Source organism: Enhydra lutris, unplaced genomic scaffold (assembly GCF_002288905.1).
Source record: "Enhydra lutris kenyoni isolate GAN:26980312 unplaced genomic scaffold, ASM228890v2 scaffoldscaffold46, whole genome shotgun sequence".
Lineage (NCBI taxonomy): Eukaryota > Metazoa > Chordata > Mammalia > Carnivora > Mustelidae > Enhydra > Enhydra lutris.
Window position 1 is genome coordinate 17,284,789 of NW_019154130.1, and position 19,768 is coordinate 17,304,556.

The 19,768-nt window shown below is 46.4% G+C and overlaps 1 protein-coding gene across 10 annotated transcripts in view; it reads right to left on the reverse strand.

Moving 5' to 3' along the window:
- Positions 1–7,876: 7,876 nt before the first annotated feature.
- LOC111156367 (GIT ArfGAP 2) overlaps positions 7,877–19,768 on the reverse strand; it is a 50,434-nt gene continuing 38,542 nt past the window's right edge. For all 10 annotated transcript variants that reach the window (XM_022517187.1, XM_022517182.1, XM_022517185.1 and 7 more), the window contains 4 exons: positions 17,011–17,093; positions 16,223–16,411; positions 11,898–11,961; positions 7,877–11,144 (listed from right to left, as the gene is read on the reverse strand). In XM_022517187.1, coding sequence (XP_022372895.1) covers positions 10,932–11,144; positions 11,898–11,961; positions 16,223–16,411; positions 17,011–17,093 — 549 coding nt within the window. In that variant the 3' untranslated portion in view covers positions 7,877–10,931. The remainder of the gene's footprint in view (positions 11,145–11,897; positions 11,962–16,222; positions 16,412–17,010; positions 17,094–19,768) is intronic.

The following is a 19,768-nucleotide window of genomic DNA, read 5'->3' on the forward strand; positions in this document are numbered from 1 at the left end:
TTCTTCTAGGTTATCAGTTTGTGAGCATGGAGTTGGTCATAGTATTCCCTTATTGTCATTTTGATTTTGATGTTCATGAGATCTGTAGTGATGTCCCCTTTTCATTTCTGATATTAGTGATTTGTATCCTCTCTTTTTGTCTTAGCCTGGCTGGAGGCTTATTGATTTTATTGATCTTTCTAAAGAACCATCTTTTGGTTTTGTTGATTTTTCTCTGTTGAATTCCTTTTTTCTAATTTTACTCTAGTTAACATATACATTATGTAATAGGCTTACAGTTAACATATTTTTTGCTCCGTCCGGGTTGACAATATAAATGAGGTTCTTTGGGCACTTTTTTTTTTTTTTTTCCATTTTTCAAACTGTCCATTTAGCCTAATGATCTCTATTTCTTCCTTTTTTCTTTTTTTTTTTAAATTTTTTTTTATTAACATATAATGTATTATTAGCCCCAGGGGTACAGATCCATGAATCGCCAGGTTTACATACTTCACAGCACTCACCATAGCGCATACCTTCCCCAATGTTCATAACCCAACCACCCTCTCCCTGCCCCCCTCCCCTTGGCAACCCTTTGTTTGTTTTGTGAGATTAAGAGTCTCTTATGGTTCGTCTCCCTCCCAATCCCATCTTGTTTCATTTATTCTTTCCCTACCCCCCCAAACCCCCCATGTTGCCTCTCAACTTCCTCATATCAGGGAGATCATATGATAATTGTCTTTCTCTGATTGACTTATGTCGCTAAGCATAATACCCTCTAGTTCTATCCATGTTGTTGCAAATGGCAAGATTTCATTTCTTTTGATGGCTGCATAGTATTCCATTGTATATATATATACCACATCTTCTTTATCCATTCATCTGTTGATGGACATCTAGGTTCTTTCCATAGTTTGGCTATTGTGGACATCACTGCTATAAATATTTGGGTACATGTGCCTTTGGATCACTACATTTTGTATCTTTGGGGTAAATACCCAGTAATGCGATGGCTGGGTCATATACCCAGCTCTATTTTCAACTTTTTGAGGAACCTCCATGCTGTTTTCCAGAGTGGTTGCACCAGCTTGCATTCCCACCAACAATTTAAGAGGGTTCTCTTTGGGCACTTTTGCTGTCATTCTGGCCTTTGCCAGTTGTAATCCAAGGAGTGACAGCCTTTAGGCCCAGGCTTCTCTTCACCACACAGGCCCTTCCTACATGATGTGAGCCAGGCCTATGGCTTTCAGCACTGTCTACCCATCAGTACATTCTGGATCTGTATCTCTAGTCTAGACTCCTATATCTACCACCCCTTTGGTATCCCTACTTCGATATGCATCTCAAAGGCACCTCCAACTCAGCACAAGACTAGCAAATGATCTCTCCTACTAAACTCCTATCATTAAACAAAACAACAGCAACAACCTGGCTCTTCTCCAGTGTTCTCAGATAAGCGAGTGGCACCCCCATCCATCCTGCCAGCTGCAGAAGCCATAAGCCTAGGGACACTGAATCCTGCTACTTTGAGCTCCAGCAACCTCCAAGTCCATTTGTTTTGCTCCCTCTGCCCCTATCTTTCATGGCTACCACTGAGTTCTGTCTGAAGTCACCCATCCACCTCACTTCCTTCTCCATCCTGCAGTCAGAGATCTTCTACAAACACACACCTGAAATGAAAATCTCCCACCTTCTTCAACAGTGTCCCTCTGCATCTTTAGACCAAGAGTCAAATGCTTTCGTGACCTCCCAGAGAAGGCCTTGCAGGGGCCTTCTCTGAATGTGCCATGCTGCCTCCTGGCCAGGAAAAGAACAATACGATTGGGATAAAGATGTTTCTTACAGCATTATTTATAAAAGCAGAAACTGATAACCTGGATATCCAACACTAGGAGACTGTTTGAATTTGGGATGTTATGCAGTGCATTAAAAGGAAATGGAATGTTGGGGCACCTGGGTGGCTCAGTGGGTTAAAACCTCTGCCTTCAGCTCAGGTCATGATCCCAGGGTCCTGGGATCGAGCCCCACATCTGGCTCTAACCCTTTTCTCTGCCTGCCTCTCTGCCTATTTATGATCTCTGTCAAATAAATAAAATCTTTAAAAAAAAAAAAAAAGAGGAAATGGAATGCTTTTTTTTTTTTTTTTTTTTTTTTTAAATGTTCATGCTGTGTTAAACTGAAAAGTTGTCCCAAAGAGGGGCATCTGGCTGGCTCAGTTGGTAGAGCTGATCTTGGGGTCATCAGTTTGAACCCCATGTTGGGCTAGAAATTACTTAAAAATTTTTTTAATTAAAAAAGTATTCAAAAGTAGCATTTATATAATTTCCCCTTTAAGGAAGCAAAACACTCTCTTGGTATTTCTAAAGTTGGGATGATGACTATTTTTCATTTTGGATGCTTTTCTCTATTTTACAAAGAGAATATAACCTTTGAAACGAGGGAGGAAATGTTTTTTAAAAAACCAAAAAAGGCAAATTCTAGAGATAATTAACAAAACTACCTGACAAAACTAAACAACTGTGCCTCTGTTCCTTAAAGAGATACTTCCTACTGTCTGGCAGGGAAAATTAAGGACTCTTTTCCAAATATGGATGTGGGAGGTTTCTGGTGAAGGCACAGTCCTACGATGGCCTCTGGGGCCCCTATTGAGGCCCCTGGTCTCTGAACAACTTGGAGGGATATTACGGAAAAAGGCAGTGTCGAAAGGTCATGTCCTGTGATTGCATTTGTATAACATTCTTGAAAGGACGGAGTTGCAGAGCTGAACAGATTCACAGTTGCCAGGGCACAGGATGTGACTCTCAAGGAGCAGCGTGAAGGAGACGCCTGTGGTGATACAGAAGGTCTGTCTTCACTGTGGTGTGAAGGCAACAGGAACTGACATGTGGATATGACGGCATAGAACCACACACACACACACACGCATATAAAGTCAGGACATCTGAACAAGGTCTGTGATTGTGCCGATATCCACATCCTGATCTTGATACTGTACTGCAGTTTGTTAGAAGTTATCATTGGGGGAAACTGAGCAAAGGGCACAGGGGACCACTACAATTTTTGCAACTGTTCTGTGAATCTATGATTATTTCAAAATAAAACAATGCTCTAGTGGAGGGGAGGTTTCTTAAGACACAAGGAACACAAACCATAAGGAAAAGATTGATAAATTTGACTACATTTAATAAAATGCTTATTTCAGGGGTGCCTAGGTGGTTCAGTCAGTTGAGCATCCAACTCTTAGTTCTGGCTCAGGTTGTGATCTCCTAGATCGTGAGATTGAGCTCCAAATCAGGCTCTACTCAATGCAGACTCTGCTTGGGATTTTCCCCCCTCTTCCTCTCCCTCCCCCTTAGCCCCTCCTCCCTCACTCACAGGCTCTCTCTAAAAATAAATAAATCTAAAAAAAAAAAAAAAAAAAAGCCAAACACCGTATTTCAAAAGACACCTAAGAAGGAAAAGATGTGCCACAGAATGTTAAAGGATGTTTGTAACACAGTAAACAAAGGACTAGTGTTTAAAACATTTTTAAAACTCCTATTAAGAATAATGAAAAATAGAACCTAATGGAAAAATGGGTAAACACTCAAACAGGCATTTCACAAAAGAGGAAATCTAAATGGCTAATAAACCCGGAAAAGCACACAGCAATATTGTCCAAGAATGCATATTGAAACTGAGACACTACCATAAACCCTGTGGATTGACAAAATTTTTTTTAAAGATTTATTTTAAAGTCATCTCTACACTCAATGTGGGGCTTGAACTCACAACCCTGAGATCAAGAGTCGCACGCTCTACCGACTGAGCCAGCCGGGTGCCTCTGGATTGACAAAATTGACACAGCTTTTATATCAGTGTTCATGAAGATGCAGAACAATGGGAAGTCTCACATTCTGCTGGTACAACACTTTGGAAAAGGATAAAAACAGCATTACACATTTGGAGATGTACGTTCTCTACCATCCAGGTCCATATATATCTCCCACAGAAGTATAGTCCTACATGTACCAAAAGACATACCTTTCAGAGTTTTTTAAGAGCCAAGAACTAGAAATAACTGAAACTTTTATCACTAAAATACTAGATTAATAGATCATGTGTATACAATGCATGAATGCTACACAACATGGAAAATCTAAGCGGAGGCATGCACGTTGACCTAGCTGACTCACAAGATTGAGGGAAAGAAGAGAATACACCAGTAGGGTTCATTTACATGTTCAAAACCAGACAAAACACAGCTCTTACTTAGGTCTGGGAACACACACAGGGCATGGAACCAAAAGCTAGGAGCAGTGAGCACTGAAGTCCAGGGGAAGGAGGGGCCCATGGGGGCTCCTGGGGGAAAGGCAGTGTTCTCTTTCTTACCTGGGTTGCGGCTACCTAGGTGGTCACTTTAGAATTCTACGTGGATGCGGCAGACGTATTTCTGAATTTAGAGCTCCCGTGGGAGGTGGTAGCAAACAGAAGTGCTGGAGTGAAGGGTGGAGGGTCTGGCCCAAGCGCTTGGGTTCTCTGACGCTCCACCTCCACCATGTAGAGGCCAGGGGATCCCTCTCTAGGCCCTGTTCGTCTGTGAAATGTGGAGAAGGGTGACGTGTGGATGTGCTAAAAGTAAATAACAAAAAGCGCAGAGCCCAAATGGACCTGTTTTCTTGCCAAGAGGAGGCTTCCCTGTCCCTAGGAAACAACCTGTCTGCACACCGTGGTCCCTGTGTCTGGACTTGGGTAGGATTTCATCTTGATTTAATTGGCAGAAGCAGGTCAGATTCCGGCTTCTAGCCTCCATGGGGAGCTCTCTCCCCCTACTTGGAACGGGTGAACCCCCTGTCCACGCTGTGCTGGGCCCTGGAGCCCTCCTGCTTCTAGTGGCAGGTCCAGGGCTGCTGCTCCCAGAAGGGCTGACGGGGTGTGTGTCACCACGGAATCTGTGAGGTCCCTGAATCATGGAAACTGGTGAAATGGGCAACATCCTCCACTCACAGATCAGTCTTATTACTTGAGCAGCAGTTACCGAGAGTTTCAATTTCAAACAGACCGAAAAGACTGGAAATATTTGTGGCAAAAGTAAGGAGGGGGAAAGACGAAACGCACATGTGGCCACCCGGATCCTGTTCCTCTAAGCCTGCCTGGGGTGGGCAGGGGACCACACAGACATGGGCATGGGCCTTCCTGCTCCGCCACTCCCAGGCAGGAGGAAGGTTGGACTGCAGGGCCACCAAGCCTGCTGCATGTCTCCCTCCCACCTTACCTCTGTCAAAGTCACAGCTGGCCTTCATCCTCCTCTGCTTCCAGAAGCTCTGTCACCTGCCCGTCCCTCCAGCCACCTTCCTTGATGGTCCACTGTGCCAGCAGAGCCCCGTGATGAAGAGCACAGGCCCTGTCCTCTAACTTCCTGCCCCACCACCAACTGTGCTTTGAGGTCTGAGCCTCAGTGTCCTCATCTGCAAAACGGGTAGTTTCAGTCCCTACTTTATGAAATGATATAGAGCGCGGTGGCTGCGCACAGTACGTGCTGGCATTCACTCAGCCCTCATTCAGAAAGGAATAGCTGGGGTGCAGTGGGGAAGTGTGGAAAGGGCCAGGGCCTGGGAAGAAGAGGGCTGGAAGAGGGAAGCCCGTAGTTAAGTGTGAAACAAGGGGAGACTCAGGCCAACCTTAGATCCAGGGTCAGAGTGGGGGTTCAAGTTAGACTTCAAATCTTCCCTGTTTGTAAAGTGTTCCAGGCCCATGAGCCAGTTGGGGCTTGCAGGACTCAGCCCCAGCGAAGGGCCATGGCTAGGGGTGGAGTTCCGAGGGGGATGGGTGCAGAGCTGGCCATGGGGAGGGCAGGACACAGGGGTCCCCGTTACAAGAGTGGGGAATGGGGTGCTTGAGAGGGAAGAGAAGGGAAAGAGGAGTCCCAAAAGAGGAGAGGTGCTGGAAAGGGTGAGAAGAAGGATTTTGGAGGAGAGGCGGGTCCTTGGAGATAAGCTGCATTTGGGGGAAATGGGGCAGAGATGTTCCCATCTCTTGGGTCTGGGAAGGTGTGTAGTCAGGAAGCTGTGTGGCAAGAGCCTGGGCAGGAGGGAAGATGGAGGTGAGGTGGGAAGGAGCGAGGTTTGCACACGCCTCTCCCTGTCCCTCCTCCCGGCAGCAGCCCCCACCCCACTGCGGGGGACCTGCTCTGTGTTGAGCTGACCATGACCTGGTAAAGCTGTGGGGGAGTCTGTCCCACCTCACATGGCCCTGGTTTTTGGTGGGGTGGCTGGCTGGCCGAAGCACAGACCACAGTGTCCTCTGCCTGGCGTCTGTGGGCCACAGGGCCTGGCTCCTCGACACTCCTGCACGCCACCCTGCTGGGCAATGGGTCAGCCTCGGGTGTTGCTGAGCTGTCCCTGTGTTGAAGCTGCCCCTGCACAGCCCCATGGGTGAGAAAGCACTGCTCGTGGTCCTTGAGAGCCAGCGGACTGTCCTTCCAGGGGTCATTTGGCAAACGCTGGTGGGGTCCCAGCCCCCAAGGGCTCAAGGGTGAGACAGCCCTGCTTGGGGGGCCCATCTTAAGAGTCACATGCTGACTGTGCTGCATTTATCCACATAGTCTCATGTCATGCACAGGCCCCCCTCTGATGCCTGAAATAGACCCTGGGGAAACGTGGCACCCCCCCGGTTTCACCTCCAATGAGGCCACGAGACTCCGCAGTCCTGGAGTGTCAGGGGCAGGAAAAACCAACTGGGTCGTTTTTTGTGTGTGTGTGTGGGGGGGGGGTTAAGATTTTATTGATTTATTTGACAGAGATCACAAGTAGGCAGAGAGTCAGGCAGAGAGAGGGGGAAGCAGGCTCCCCGCTGAGCAGAGAGCCTGATGTGGGGCTCGATCCCAGGACCCTGGGATCATGACCTGAGCCGAAGACAGAGGCTTTAACCCACTGAGCCACCCAGGTGCCCCCCAACTGGGTCGTTTAAGAGAAAGATGAACTGGACTACTGACAACTCACAGGCCCCTCCTCAGCGTAACTGCTTGGGGAGTAACCGTCCTCATTCCCGCCTGCTGCACAGGGACATGGTGAGGATTACAGGAGTCAATACCTGTCCGGACCCCAGCACAGCACCTAGCACAGTCAACAGCTGATACAAGCCAGTTGTAATTATGAAAAGCAGATGGCCAGGAGGTGCATGGTAGGGTGCAGTGGCCTATAGCATACTGCGGGCCAGGGACTCTGGGATCCTGGCTGTGTTCCAGTGAGCCCTGCTGGGCTGTGATGTGGGTGCCCATGAGAACCCTGGCCTAGGAGGAACCTCCGGGTGTGAGCTGATGTGTGTGGGGCCTCAGACAAGCTAGTTCCCAAAGGAAGGATGCTGCATCTCCCCCAGCCTTGTTGCTTGGAAAGGCACGCACGATGGCCAGGCCCTGCTCCTTCTGTTTGAGAGAAGAGCCCCAAGTCACTGCTCTGGAGGACAACTGTTGGGGACTGAGGGTGGCCCCGATGAACCCAGATATACCCCACCATCCCTGTGGGAACCTGTGCCATGGGCCTTGCTCTGAGAGTTAGAAGACTGGTGGCCTTAAGAGACCAAAGTAACCCTACAGACCCCTCACCTGGTAGAGGAGGTGGGAGCACTGTGCCTGGCTGGCTGTTGCTGAACTTGAAAAATAAAAGTTCAGGAATGAACACATCATGATAAGATCAACGGAGCGCAGTGATGTGTAATTTCTTTTACAAGAGCTACTTGCTAATAAGCAGGAGGGGGAAAAAGGTCTTCACTCCTGTAAATTGACAAGAGCCGCCAGGGTGCAGACATATTCACTACTGTCTCATTAAAGATGACCTTACAGGAGGAGAACGTTCTTGAAACTTTGGCGGAGAATCTGGAAACATCACCTAACAGCCAGGAAACACAGCATTACCACAAAGATACTACAGAGCCTGTTTATTGTATAACTAGCAGGCACAAATTTCAGAACGATTTTACAACGCTTACAGGGTTGTACAATAATTACAGGAACAGAATGTACAATAAACATGAAAGGTACAGAATAATGGGTCACATGGATAGAACACATTTGAATGAAAGGCATTTCGTTTTTCCTATGCAGCATTTTCTTTCATAAAAACAAGGGTGCCTTTCACAGGGGACAGGGAGAGAAGGAACACTCTAGGATTGGAGAGCTCACAGCCGCTGTGGACAGACACATGCTCGTCTCACTCTTGGTTCTGCAGCTTCAGTCACTCCCGAGGTGTGCGTCTGTGGTTCCAATTGTGCGAAATGCTATATTTGCTCTTTGGGCCCGATTCCCTGTTCTTTGGCAAATAAGAACTATTTGCGTTCCGAGGCAGAGGAGGACTTCAGGGCGGAGCTGTCTCGGTCGGCAAGTGTCCATTTCATAAAGTGCACTTCCATCCTATCAGCTTGTGGCCCGGGGGCGGGGGGCGATTTGAGAACGAAGAGTAAAAAAAGGACTTTAGAGAACGCAGGCGTTAGTGCAAGGCATGGAACACATGTGCAAAAGGTGGTGAATGGCCGTCCAGACAAGGTGCGGTTTGCCAGCGGGACTGTGTCGCAGAAGAGGCTGAGGAAATGTGCAGGGTAGCAAAGGAGGCATCTCACTCCACCCAGAACTTCTTTCTGGAGTCCTGGCACTGGGTTCCCAGAGCAAACGTCTGTGGTGCTCTTGTGATTGGAAATGCTCTCTGGTCCCTGCACTTGTTGACCTTCTCTAGGGGCACAGAGACAAGGTCTTTCATCACCTGTCGAGTGTTGCAGTAAAGATGCCGCTGCACCACCCTCACCCAGACGACTCATTATTTAGAAGCCTGTCCTCCCTGGGAGGCTGAGGCACCGACTCCAGACGGCCCTTCCCGAGGCCTCTGCACGGGCCCAACGCAAGGGCAGGTGTTTGTCAGAAAAAGGAAGAGGGACAGCGAAGTATGTGCAGCACGCAATGTTGTCAGATGGTGCTGGAACTTAATTTAAGGTAGGTGTCCCCTCAGCATCCGACAGGAACATGGCACTTAGGATTGTGCAGACAAGTGGATGAGTCTTTTGGAGATGTGGACCTTTCCCCAGGCTACTCAGTGCAGCAAAATCCGGCAAAAGCATCCACACCCCAGGACTTAGTAAACCAACACCATCATGGTGCTTCCTTCACAACAGCATCCGGTCAAGCTATGAAGATATTTGTGGGTCAAACAGTTCTGTGACAAAACAGGCTTATTTAGCATGTACTGAGGCAACTGTGATTACTCTGACTTCTTCATGTGTATGAATGAAGCACTATGGGACAGACTGTATGGGTAAGATGAGGACTAACAGCAACTTGACACAGGGTAGGGGCGGCCAGGGGACACGTAAGGCTTGGAAGTAAACCAAGCGTGGCCTCCCCACTGCAGCGGACAGGACCCCTCGGCAGAATCTGTGAGCTGGCCCCTAGAGACCTCAGCTCACCCCCGCTGTGTGCTGTGAGAATGTTTCGTCGCCAACATTTATAAATAGAGAAATGGCAAAAAAATATCCATATTTCTGGTGTCTCTTAAAAAAGCCAAAGCTCTGTCAACCCCTGGCCCACTTTTCCACAAGGTGGCCCAAGTGGAGCTGGGGAGCTGCTGTCCCTCCTGGGTGTGCCACTGCTCCCCGACGGTCCTGCGGCCCTGCTCTGTACCTGCCCACTCCATTCATCTCCATCAATGCAGCCTGGCCCCTCCCGTCCACAAAAACACCACAAGAATCAGGGACAGGGACATGCTTTAGCATTCAGAGCAAGAAAGGTTGTCTTAGCAGTTTAAAAACCAACGTCAGTATGTTCTAGAACCTAAACCTGTACTTTTGTAGCTTCAGGATAGCTGGCAGTCAGCTAGAGCACACTCCTCTGAGGAATTTATGAAAGAGGAGGTCTAATTTTTAAGTACCAGCGAGGTAATGGAGGAGAAACAAAATCAGATTGTATAAACCTTACCTTATAAGAAGTCCTTAAAGGTGATGAGATGTGCCAAACAGGCTGTGGGAGGAAACTTTAAGTGGTTAAAGGAACTGAATTCTGGGAGAGAGATACATTACCATGTCAGGGAGTAGGTCATTTCTCTTCCCACAATTTATGGCAGTGATATCTGAATGGGGTGGCACAGAATTAGTCATGGCTTGTGGGACATGGCACGTTTGCCACATGTTTGGAATGACACATCTGGTTTCCTGTGGGAAGGCAGAGCACTGAGCCATGTGTGATAATGTGGCCATGCTCCTACCTGGACAAAGCCAAATGACACGGGACGTGGGGGATGAGTGCTCACATGGCACCATGGAGACCTCAGGATGACGGTAAAAGAGACGGAGGATCCAGACAGAAACATCAAATAAAAAAACATCTACCAAGATAAAACAGTTAAAAGCAATGGAGCAGTTCATTGTTTCCTTCCAAGAGAGACTGTCACACTACTTTTAGAGAGGAGCAAAGTCCTTTCTCTATATCTGTGTTTGTAGACCCCCCCCTAAACTTAGAGATTCTTGAACCAGGGCTGGAAAATTCACTTATTGCACAATGCTTGCTCGGGAATAGATGAGGTGGATTTTTTTTTTTTTAACCCAACTTTCTCCAGAAAATGTTTCACTAAAAATCTCATTTATAATATTAACCCTAAACAGGCAGTTTTCAAAGGGATGGAAAAGGTCTAACAAACCTGAAACAATGAAACTATGCATTTGGAGGACTATGACCATCAACTCAACAACAGTCACTGACAGCACGACAGAACATCAGCAAGGAAACTGGCAAACAGGCACAAAATAAGGCAAGTGGGTTAAATTAATAGTCGAAAATTTGTTAGAAAACATGCAAAAATAATACTGAGTTTTTAAAAAAAAGTTTTAAACTTTCATTAAATGTTTGTTTCTGTAAAAACTGGCTGAATTCCACGTCTCAATTTGAAAGTGGACCTTAAAAAGCCAAGAAAATGCAAGGGCCAGCACTGAGCTGTTCAGTTGTTGTTCTCTTTGGTGGTGATGGTGACCAGCTGCTTGGCGGCCTTGGCGATGTCGTAGGCGCACTGGATGACCTGCTGCGTGACCAGCTGGATGTCTGTGGGCGGGCCGGGCTCCCCAGGGAGGGTCTTCTTGCACTCAGACTGGAGTCGGTAGGCACTGGATGTCAGCAAGCGCAGGGAAGTCCTCACCGTGTCAGACTTGGGTTTCTGAACGGAAGAACACAGTCGCCTGTGTGAGCTGCATGGTGAACACCCAAGCGCAGGGACAAGCGTTCCTGTGAGGACAGCTCAAGCTGTTCCATGGGGCATGCAGTTTCGTTGTGCCCTTTCTCAGTGGGGGTGCTCAGGACACGGCAAGCTGGGCGGCCCACAGTGTGCGAGACGCCCAAGTGCTCCGACTCAAATGTCAAAATGTACGCAGTGCTGTTTTAGGACACCCTAGTCTGAGCTGGTTTTTCAAAAACAGTAACCCGCTCGGGTGAGATATTCCAGATACAATTTTAATCTATTACTGCTTTGCCTTTCAGCACGGGGCTCACACAGTCTTGCCTTATTAAAACCAATGTTCATAGGGGTGCCCAAGTAGCTCAGTTGGTTAAGTGTCTGACTTTTGGTTTCAGCTCAGGTCATGATCTGATCGGTCCTGGGATCGAGCCCCGAGTCAGGCTCCTTACTCAGTGGGGAGTCTGCTTGAGATTCTCTCCCTCTGCCCCTCCTTCCCGACTCTCACGCACATGCGTATGTGCACTCTCTCTCTCAAATAAATAAATAAATCTTTACAAAACAAAACCAAAAAAGCCCACTGGTATGCATGTAGGACAAAATGATTTCCAGGTCCCTATGACTGTTTGCATATTTAAAAACTTCTGCTAAATAAAGGTTAATATAGTATCAAGGATCCTGAAGAAATTTCTTTCAGTTCATTTAAAAGGGTCTGAACCAAGTAAGGAAGTGACTTACTTTGGGGAATAATGCTGCCATTTCAGTAACGGCCACGTGTATCCTCTCTGAGCAGGGGATATAGCTGCAAGAACATCGAAGAGGTTATTCAAAGACAGCAGAAGCACGAAGTACTGCAGAGATGGAGAGAACTCAGGGGCCAGAATATGATCCATTTATATTCCCCCAGAGAAGGGGCTGAGGCTGCCGCCAGCTCCCCGTGGATGCCATGCCAATAGGAGCAGGGTCCCCATCCTTTCCTGAAAGTTCATTCAATCTGCTACAGTCTCCAGGGATGGAATGTAGGCAACACACAGAACTAGCTGGGGAAGCCACAGCCAGCTAGCCAGTCTGTGATGGCAGTCCCACCACTTCCGGGGGGTCATTAGGTTCTTGTATGCTTCACCTTTCTCAGTTCTTGAGAGAGAGATGACTTCCACACCGAGGTCACAGAACTTTAAAGGACTGAAAAAAGTCCTTAAAATTCAAAGTGGCGCTTACACCTACCTCAACATCCACACGTTGGTTAAAACTGATAGACACATCTCAACTGTTGGGGAATCAAAAGCTTTACTTTGGGTAAAGACGAAACACTGAGGTCTGCTCTTTTATTGGATCACTCACCCACTTTCTCATGAAGCTGCCATGACTTTGCTTGTAATAACGGGCTAGGAGTACAGCCAGCACTTTCTCTGCCCGCTTGACAAGCTCTAAGAAGACAAAGTGCATGGACTCCGCCTGTCCTCATCCTTTCCTCCGGCCACTGGCATCCTAAGGGCCCCCTGGATGAGAGCTGAGAGCTGAGGGTTCGGGAGCACTGACAGAATGCCAGCTCTGTTCCCATTTTTCAAAAGAGGAAACTGAGGCCTGGAGAAGCAGAGAATGTGTCCAAGGTCCCACAGTCGGTGAGAGGAGAGCCGAGCACAAACCCGACTGTCCAACACCTGAGCCCCGGCCCCTTACCACATGCCTCAGGCCTCTCCTGCTATCAGAGACACAACAGATTCACGCCTTTCTTTAGAGCAGGCCACTTTTCATTCATGACTGGTGACTCTAACTTCTTAGATGAGGAGAACTGCAGGGATGAAGACTTGGACTTCACTCGGCTTCTTATTCTTGGCACTGGGATGTGCAGCATATGGGGCTGGTCTCCTGCACCTTCAAAATATTAGGCTCCCACCCATAGTATGTGTTATGAGGTCCAGAGACAAAAACATGCTGAAGATGGACAGAGCAGCAGCTCTTAGCCAGCATGCTACCACTGGCCAGGGCTCTGGTTTCAGAACAACTGACCCATAGAGCCCGGGGTGTGGGGGGGAATGGGATACGAGAAAAGTTCACTAGCAGCCTGTTTGCAGCATATTAGGAAATATGGTGTGAATATGCAGGTGTGGCCTTCCACAAGCACCCATGGGGCTGTTTTAAAATTTCCTTTCCAAGACAGGGAATGAAATCTCATTCAGCAACCAGCTTAGCACTTAAAGCCCTCAAGTAAATTCCTTCCCCATTTTTTAAGTCATGAAGTTGGCTTCTGCTTAAACACTGTCTAATAAGCAACCTCTGTATTTCATCTTTGTGAGAAATCTAGTCTCAAAACTATTTTAATTAAGACTGGCTACACTTTAACTAAATCATTACATTTCAAGAGAGTGGTTTATATTATCTTGAAATACCTTCAAATGAGCGATCCTGACTTTTACCTTTGTGAGCAGTTAGAACCATACTCCGTAGAGTAACAAAAAAGCCAAGGCAGAGGGAGTCATTTCCCTTGTAAATGAAGGGGTGACAACCCATCTGGACACACAAACACTTAGGGAAAAAGGCTGTGTCTATGGCAACCATTGTTTCAGCCACAAATCTTACTTGAACTAGTATGTCCATTAATAACACGTTAACAGAGACTCACACCTGAAAGATTTTTGCTTAGAGTTTTCATTTTGACCCAGATATATAATTCAGTCTTCCCTCTGCTACATAGAAGACAATTTTCTTATGGACACCTCCCCAAAACTCTCTCAGTACAAAATATTTTAGGAAGTCCTCAATGAGCCACAAAAGAAAGCACATGCAGATAAATGAGAAAGTCGTCGTCCTCCTCACTCGGGGGAGTTCATGTTCACAACTTCAAGGTGTTATCCTTCCTCAAAAAAAGGGTTTTGTGCATAATATGTAGTACTCCTGAGTTGTGTCTTTGTGCACGCATGTGTGCATGTATGAGAGACAGACAGAAACAGGCAGGGAGTGGGGGTTGGAGGCCCAGGGGAGGGACCAGGCTGAGGCCAGGTCAGGAGCTGTGGGCAACTTGCCGGGCTCAAGGGACCAGGGCGAAGCCTGAAGGTATCTGTGTAGGCTGCTGGTCTACTTGGGATGAGCATAAGCAACAGATGAACAAGAGGAGAAAACAAGAGGAGAAGGCATGGGTTTAATCGGTACAACGCAAAATTATAAAGAAAGTGTCTTGTATATGTCAGTAACCAGAGATCTTAGAACATTGAATAAGTCATAAAATACCAAATCTCTAGATCAATTATGATTTAAACTAGAAGAGTGAACTAATGACTAAACTCTGCATCATTCTCTCATGCTCTTAAAAAAATCAGATCATGAGGTTTTTGAATGGGTTTGTATATCTTAAAAAAAAAAAAAAAAAGAAAAAGAAAAACAAGTACCTTATTGTGGTCTCTGAGGCCAAAAATGGCTTCTGGGCAGATATTTCTGACAACTACTAAAGAGAACAATGCAATGTAAACATATTTTTTGGTTTGTTTGAAATACAGTGTGGCACTTCTGAACTAGAGTAAATGAAAAGTGAAGCCTGTTGTCGACTGGTGGGAACGCCCTGAGGAGAGAGGCCATCTCAGTATTGGGAGTCAGTTAAAGACTGCCCTTCGGTGCGCTGTGACACGTTTACCCAGGGAGCTCGTGAGGCATGGGGGTGTGTGACAGGGAGGCTTGCCTGGGAAGGGGGTGATGAAGAGCCATGTAATTCTCATGGAAGGAGGCTGAGCAACAGCCTTCCTCTTTTCCTCCGAGGAACCTCCAGCAGTCCACCCAGAAGACCAACTCTCATCCTTCACTAAACGCTGTCCACTCCTCTCCTGTTGAGTGGAAGAAGTGACCCCGGGGGAAGTCAGAGGTGTGGAAAAAGGGAAAGGGGAGAGAAGGGGAGTCTGGTCTGGCAGTGCTGGGATCACAGAGAAGACAAAAGATACTGGTGCATCTTTATGTGGAGTGAGAGAACAAGGAGGCCAAGGAGGTGGAGCACAGTGTTCCTTGAACAACTTACACTCTGCAGACTACAGAAGACAGTGAGATTGGTGAGGGCTTGTGCCTGACCTCTGTTGCTTTCATAAACTCAATGGGAGGATGTTACATGTTTCACAAGTGTCTCTTGACACGGCTGGCCACGTGAAACTAGGACGTCACCCAGAACAGTGAACGACTCACCAGAAGTTCTCAGAATTCGTGCTCAGCGAACAAAAGGTTGAGCTCGAACAAGAGCCAGTCCGTTCTTCACCATAAGAAATAACTCTGCAGGGGCCGCCCGGGGGGCTCAGTCGGTTAAGCGCCTGCCTTCGGCTCAGGGCATGATCCCCGATGCTGGGATGGAGCCCCTTATCGGATCCTTGCTCAGCGGGGAGCCTGCTTCTCCCTCTACCTGCCTCTCCTCCCACCCCACTCCTGCTCTCTCGCTCTGACAAATATAAATAAATAAACAAACAAACAAATTCTTAAAATAAAACAAAACAAAACTGCAGGATGTGGTTCTGCTCAGAGTAAGATGCCTCTTACTTCAGGAGCATAGTATTATTTGGGTGTCAATTAGATTCACTTTTATCTGTAAACCACTTTGTTTCCTAGATGTTCACACATGCTTGCACACATGCACACACATACGCGCACAAAAAGGAGACCTAAGAAATCAAATTCGTGTCAGGATACCTTTTAAATCAGACAACTCTGCTCTAGCTAGAGAGACCACAGGGAGCACAGGGGTTGGGAGAATCAACTACAAACTCTAAGGAAGCTTCTTTCTTTCCTCTCGATATCCAGCACCAGGAATAGGACTAACCCTAACTAGGCTGCAATTCTATTTCTAGAGGCATCTGTTTCCAATGCACTTTTCAAAAGAACATGGAAAATGGAAAATACCAAGTAAAAAACCAAAAAAACCCCACTGAAATTTACAAATTTGTTCTTAAGCCTGTTACACAAACTGAACTTTTCAAAAAACCTTAAAAATAACAACATGCTGAAATAAACCCAACCCATCCTTGTTGGTAATGGAGCAGCATCTCTTTCAGAGCATGTGCACTTTTCCAGGTGGGATTTCCAAACCCCCTTACCTGTCATGTTTATTTTCTTGAGCTGCTCTCAAGAGCTCCTGTATGTTTTTGGTGATCTGTTCAGTTTTCCGGATGACGTCTTCCGTGCTGGGGAGGACGGGGCTTGGGGCTGTGTGGGGTTCTGCTGTATCTGGTACTGAGCCGTCGCCTTGCCACACCATACTCCTCTGCCTTCCCTTTCTGCCTGACCTGTGACCATCAGAAAGTGGCTACATGTGACAGGTGCTTCTCAGCTGCCTCTCTGCTTCTAGGAGCCAGTGCATGTGCACCTGCTGAATGCATGAGCTGGCTGCTTGTGTGGTTTCCTATATCCTGTCGGGCAGGAGACTCACAGTGAGGCTGCTTCCTCAACAGGCAGCCGCAGCTTACATGGCAGCTGCTTCATGCTACCACGGGGCTGGAAATTATGACTCTCAGAGAAAGGGTAAAGATGGGGAAAGGGAGGAAACAAGTGGAACAGCAAGGATGTGCTGTTACAGAGCCATCCGTAAGCCAGCTCATCCCTTGGGCTACGACGTAGAATGTGACCTCATGTTGACTTAAGAATACTGATTTTAAGCACATTACAGCCTCAGAGATGTGTATAATATGCTGGTAAAAGAAAACCAGGCCCCTGGGGTAATAACAGGACAAGAGGTTGAAGTATGAACTTATGCCTCCATGTTTTATGACCTCCTGGGTCTGAAAATACAAAGCAGGCACGTGGGGGATAAAGTGCATCTCCTGAGCACGGCTGCTAGGTCTCAGGTTCGAGAGCCCACCCCAGGGCAGTTCTCCTGCAGCTGTACCCTGTGTCGTCTGGGTCCGTGTCATTGGGGGTGTTGTCGTAGTCACTTTCAGGCGTGCTGTTCTGCTTCTCCAGCCTGGATGCCTGCAAGAGAGAAAGGCAACACCTGTTATGTTTCAAGCATGAGACATTTGGGAGCCTTGCCTAGGAATCATTACCTATTAGGCTACATGGCCTTCAGGCCCCAGATCTCACTTGGGACAGGTATCAACCCTTTATTGAAAATTTAGTAGAAGCTGAATAGTAGATCCAGAAATGATTTCTCTCCTTCTTGGCACCATTTTCTTCTTAGCTCAGTGGCAACTCCATAAACAGATCCCTGGTATAAACTAACGCAGACATGTGAGGCAACAAACTATATTTAGTTCTCTAAGGAGTATGGAGTTTAACCAAAATACAATGCACACAGGCTAGCACTTACATACTCAAGACCTAGGGGACAACACCAAGGCCACAGAATCGGCAGAAAACCAGCACCAAGAACCTAGGTCCCGTCTCCTACTAACTCCAGTATTCCATGCCTGGGGCCCTGAGGATTGTCATTGCTCAGAACACTTAGGGCTCTCCAAGAACTGCCCTCAGAGACAGTTGGTATGAGCCACACAAGAAAACTGGTATTACTGTTGCATGTTGTTTGTGAACCAAAATGGATTAATCCAGCATGACACTTGGTTTCCAACCACTTTTATGTTTCCCAAAACATCTATCCCTTAGAATACAAATATTTGATGCAATTGTGGAGTTTCAAAAATGAGACACAGATTCCATAGAGGAATCCTAAAAATGTTTTGGGCAAACGTCAGCACAGTGAAGCATAGGTCTTCCAGGGTGACCAAATTTGGAGGGCACCACATTACATTCCCTTGAAGGGGGCTATGTTAGTTCTGGAGTGTTATAAAAATGATTTTCCCTCAGTATTTATTTTATCCACAATGTTTGGGAATTTCATCCTCTAGAACAGAAGTCAGTGGAATCTGATTCAAAACCTAACGAATTACTTTGCAAAATACAAATATGAGCTATTTCTACCTTTACACCTTGAATTTAATCCAAGTTAATTGAAACATGTGACTAAGGAATTTTATTGATGCTGCAATAAATATGGCTAAAGATACGGCTGTAAATTAAGACCCTTGTTCAAACCTATGGAGACTTTGTATCTTCATCCAAAAGAATGGCTAGTGTAGAGTAAGCCAGTTTAAGAGTCTATATGAAGTCTAATTATCTGCTCCTTGCTGGTAATGCTGCTTGGCCCTCCGAAGGCCCGATGCAGACTGGCAAGGCTGCCCGCCCCAGGGTGGGGAAAGACTTATTCATGCCGCATTTCGCTTTACTCTCCCCATGGCCTCCTTTTCCCCTCCCAGGGCAAAGACACCCTTCCACTGTATGCTGAGGTTTTCCCATATTTGAGTGTTCCTATTTGGTTCTCTAATATAAGATGCTTGCCGGGTTCCTACTAAAATTCAATGTGAGCTCATGCTCTATCTACTCAAATTCATCTGGCAAATGATTTAAAGTGTTGGCTTGGAGCCATGTGGAGAGTCTGTAAAGCTACTCTATAAAATCTACGACAACCTTCCAGATCCCTGAGTTTTCCTCTCCTATCAGTAAGCAGTTCTGTTCTACCAGGTGCCTTATTCTGACCTGGCTTTATGAATCCATCAGTCAGTTACTGGATACTAGAAGTGTAGCTGGAAGACCCAAGCTAGGCATGTACCCTGTGCAGGAATAGGGAAAGCAGGCTCTTCTAGAGGTGATCCAAAATAAACAAAAATACCCCATCTTACCTTTCACAGGGAATGCTTATTTCCTTTAGTTTAAATATACACATGCACATACATGTGGATGAGTGTATGTGGATGTGTGTGTGTGTGTGTACATACACACATACACATACAAAAATGAAATGTAAAAAACTTGCATTTAAATAATTATTCTAGAAAATTCATCCAGAGCTGCTCCAGTGGAAAAATCTAGAAAACAGAATTAAACCCAGAAAAATCTCACATTTTTATAATCAATCTTTCTGCTTTCCTTGGTGTAAATGTGATAATTACAAATCAAATGCATTACCCCGCAATGATTAAAGTACCAGGTTTCATTCAAACATTTTAGAAGAGTTAACAACTCATATATCCAACAAGTACTCAGGAAATGTTCCTCAAGCACAGAAAACAACATATAGCAATAACCATCTGGGAAATCAGCTACTCACAGTCTTTCATCGTTGTCAACAAAAGCAAGGTACAGGATTTCAAATTAGCCAGCATTTAATTATATAAAAACGATTATAAACATGCAGAGCTAAGATTAAGACCTATTAGTTAAAGTGCTGCTCTCTCAAAGCTGTTAATAGAAAAGTTACCTTATAGCTGGTGCTGGTTTAGTTTACTGAATAGATGTGCAGTTTTCTCTGAATACCATAATAGCTTAAACTCATGATGAAGCTGTCAGGAACAATCAAGATTATCAGTATAGGGGCGCCTGGGTGGCTCAGTGGGTTAAGCCTCTGCCTTCAGGTCAGGACATGATCTCAGGGTCCTGGGATCGAGCCCTGCATTGGGCTCTCTGCTCTGCAGGGAGCCTGCTTCCCAACCCACTCTCTGCCTGCCTCTCTGCCTGCTTGTGATCTCTGTCAAATAAATAAATTAATTAAAAAAATTATCAGTATAAATGACGTAACTGTTAATCTTGTATAAAACTGTCTCAGCAAGCAGCTGTGTATGGATTTTCCAAACTACCAAAGAAGGTAAATTTTT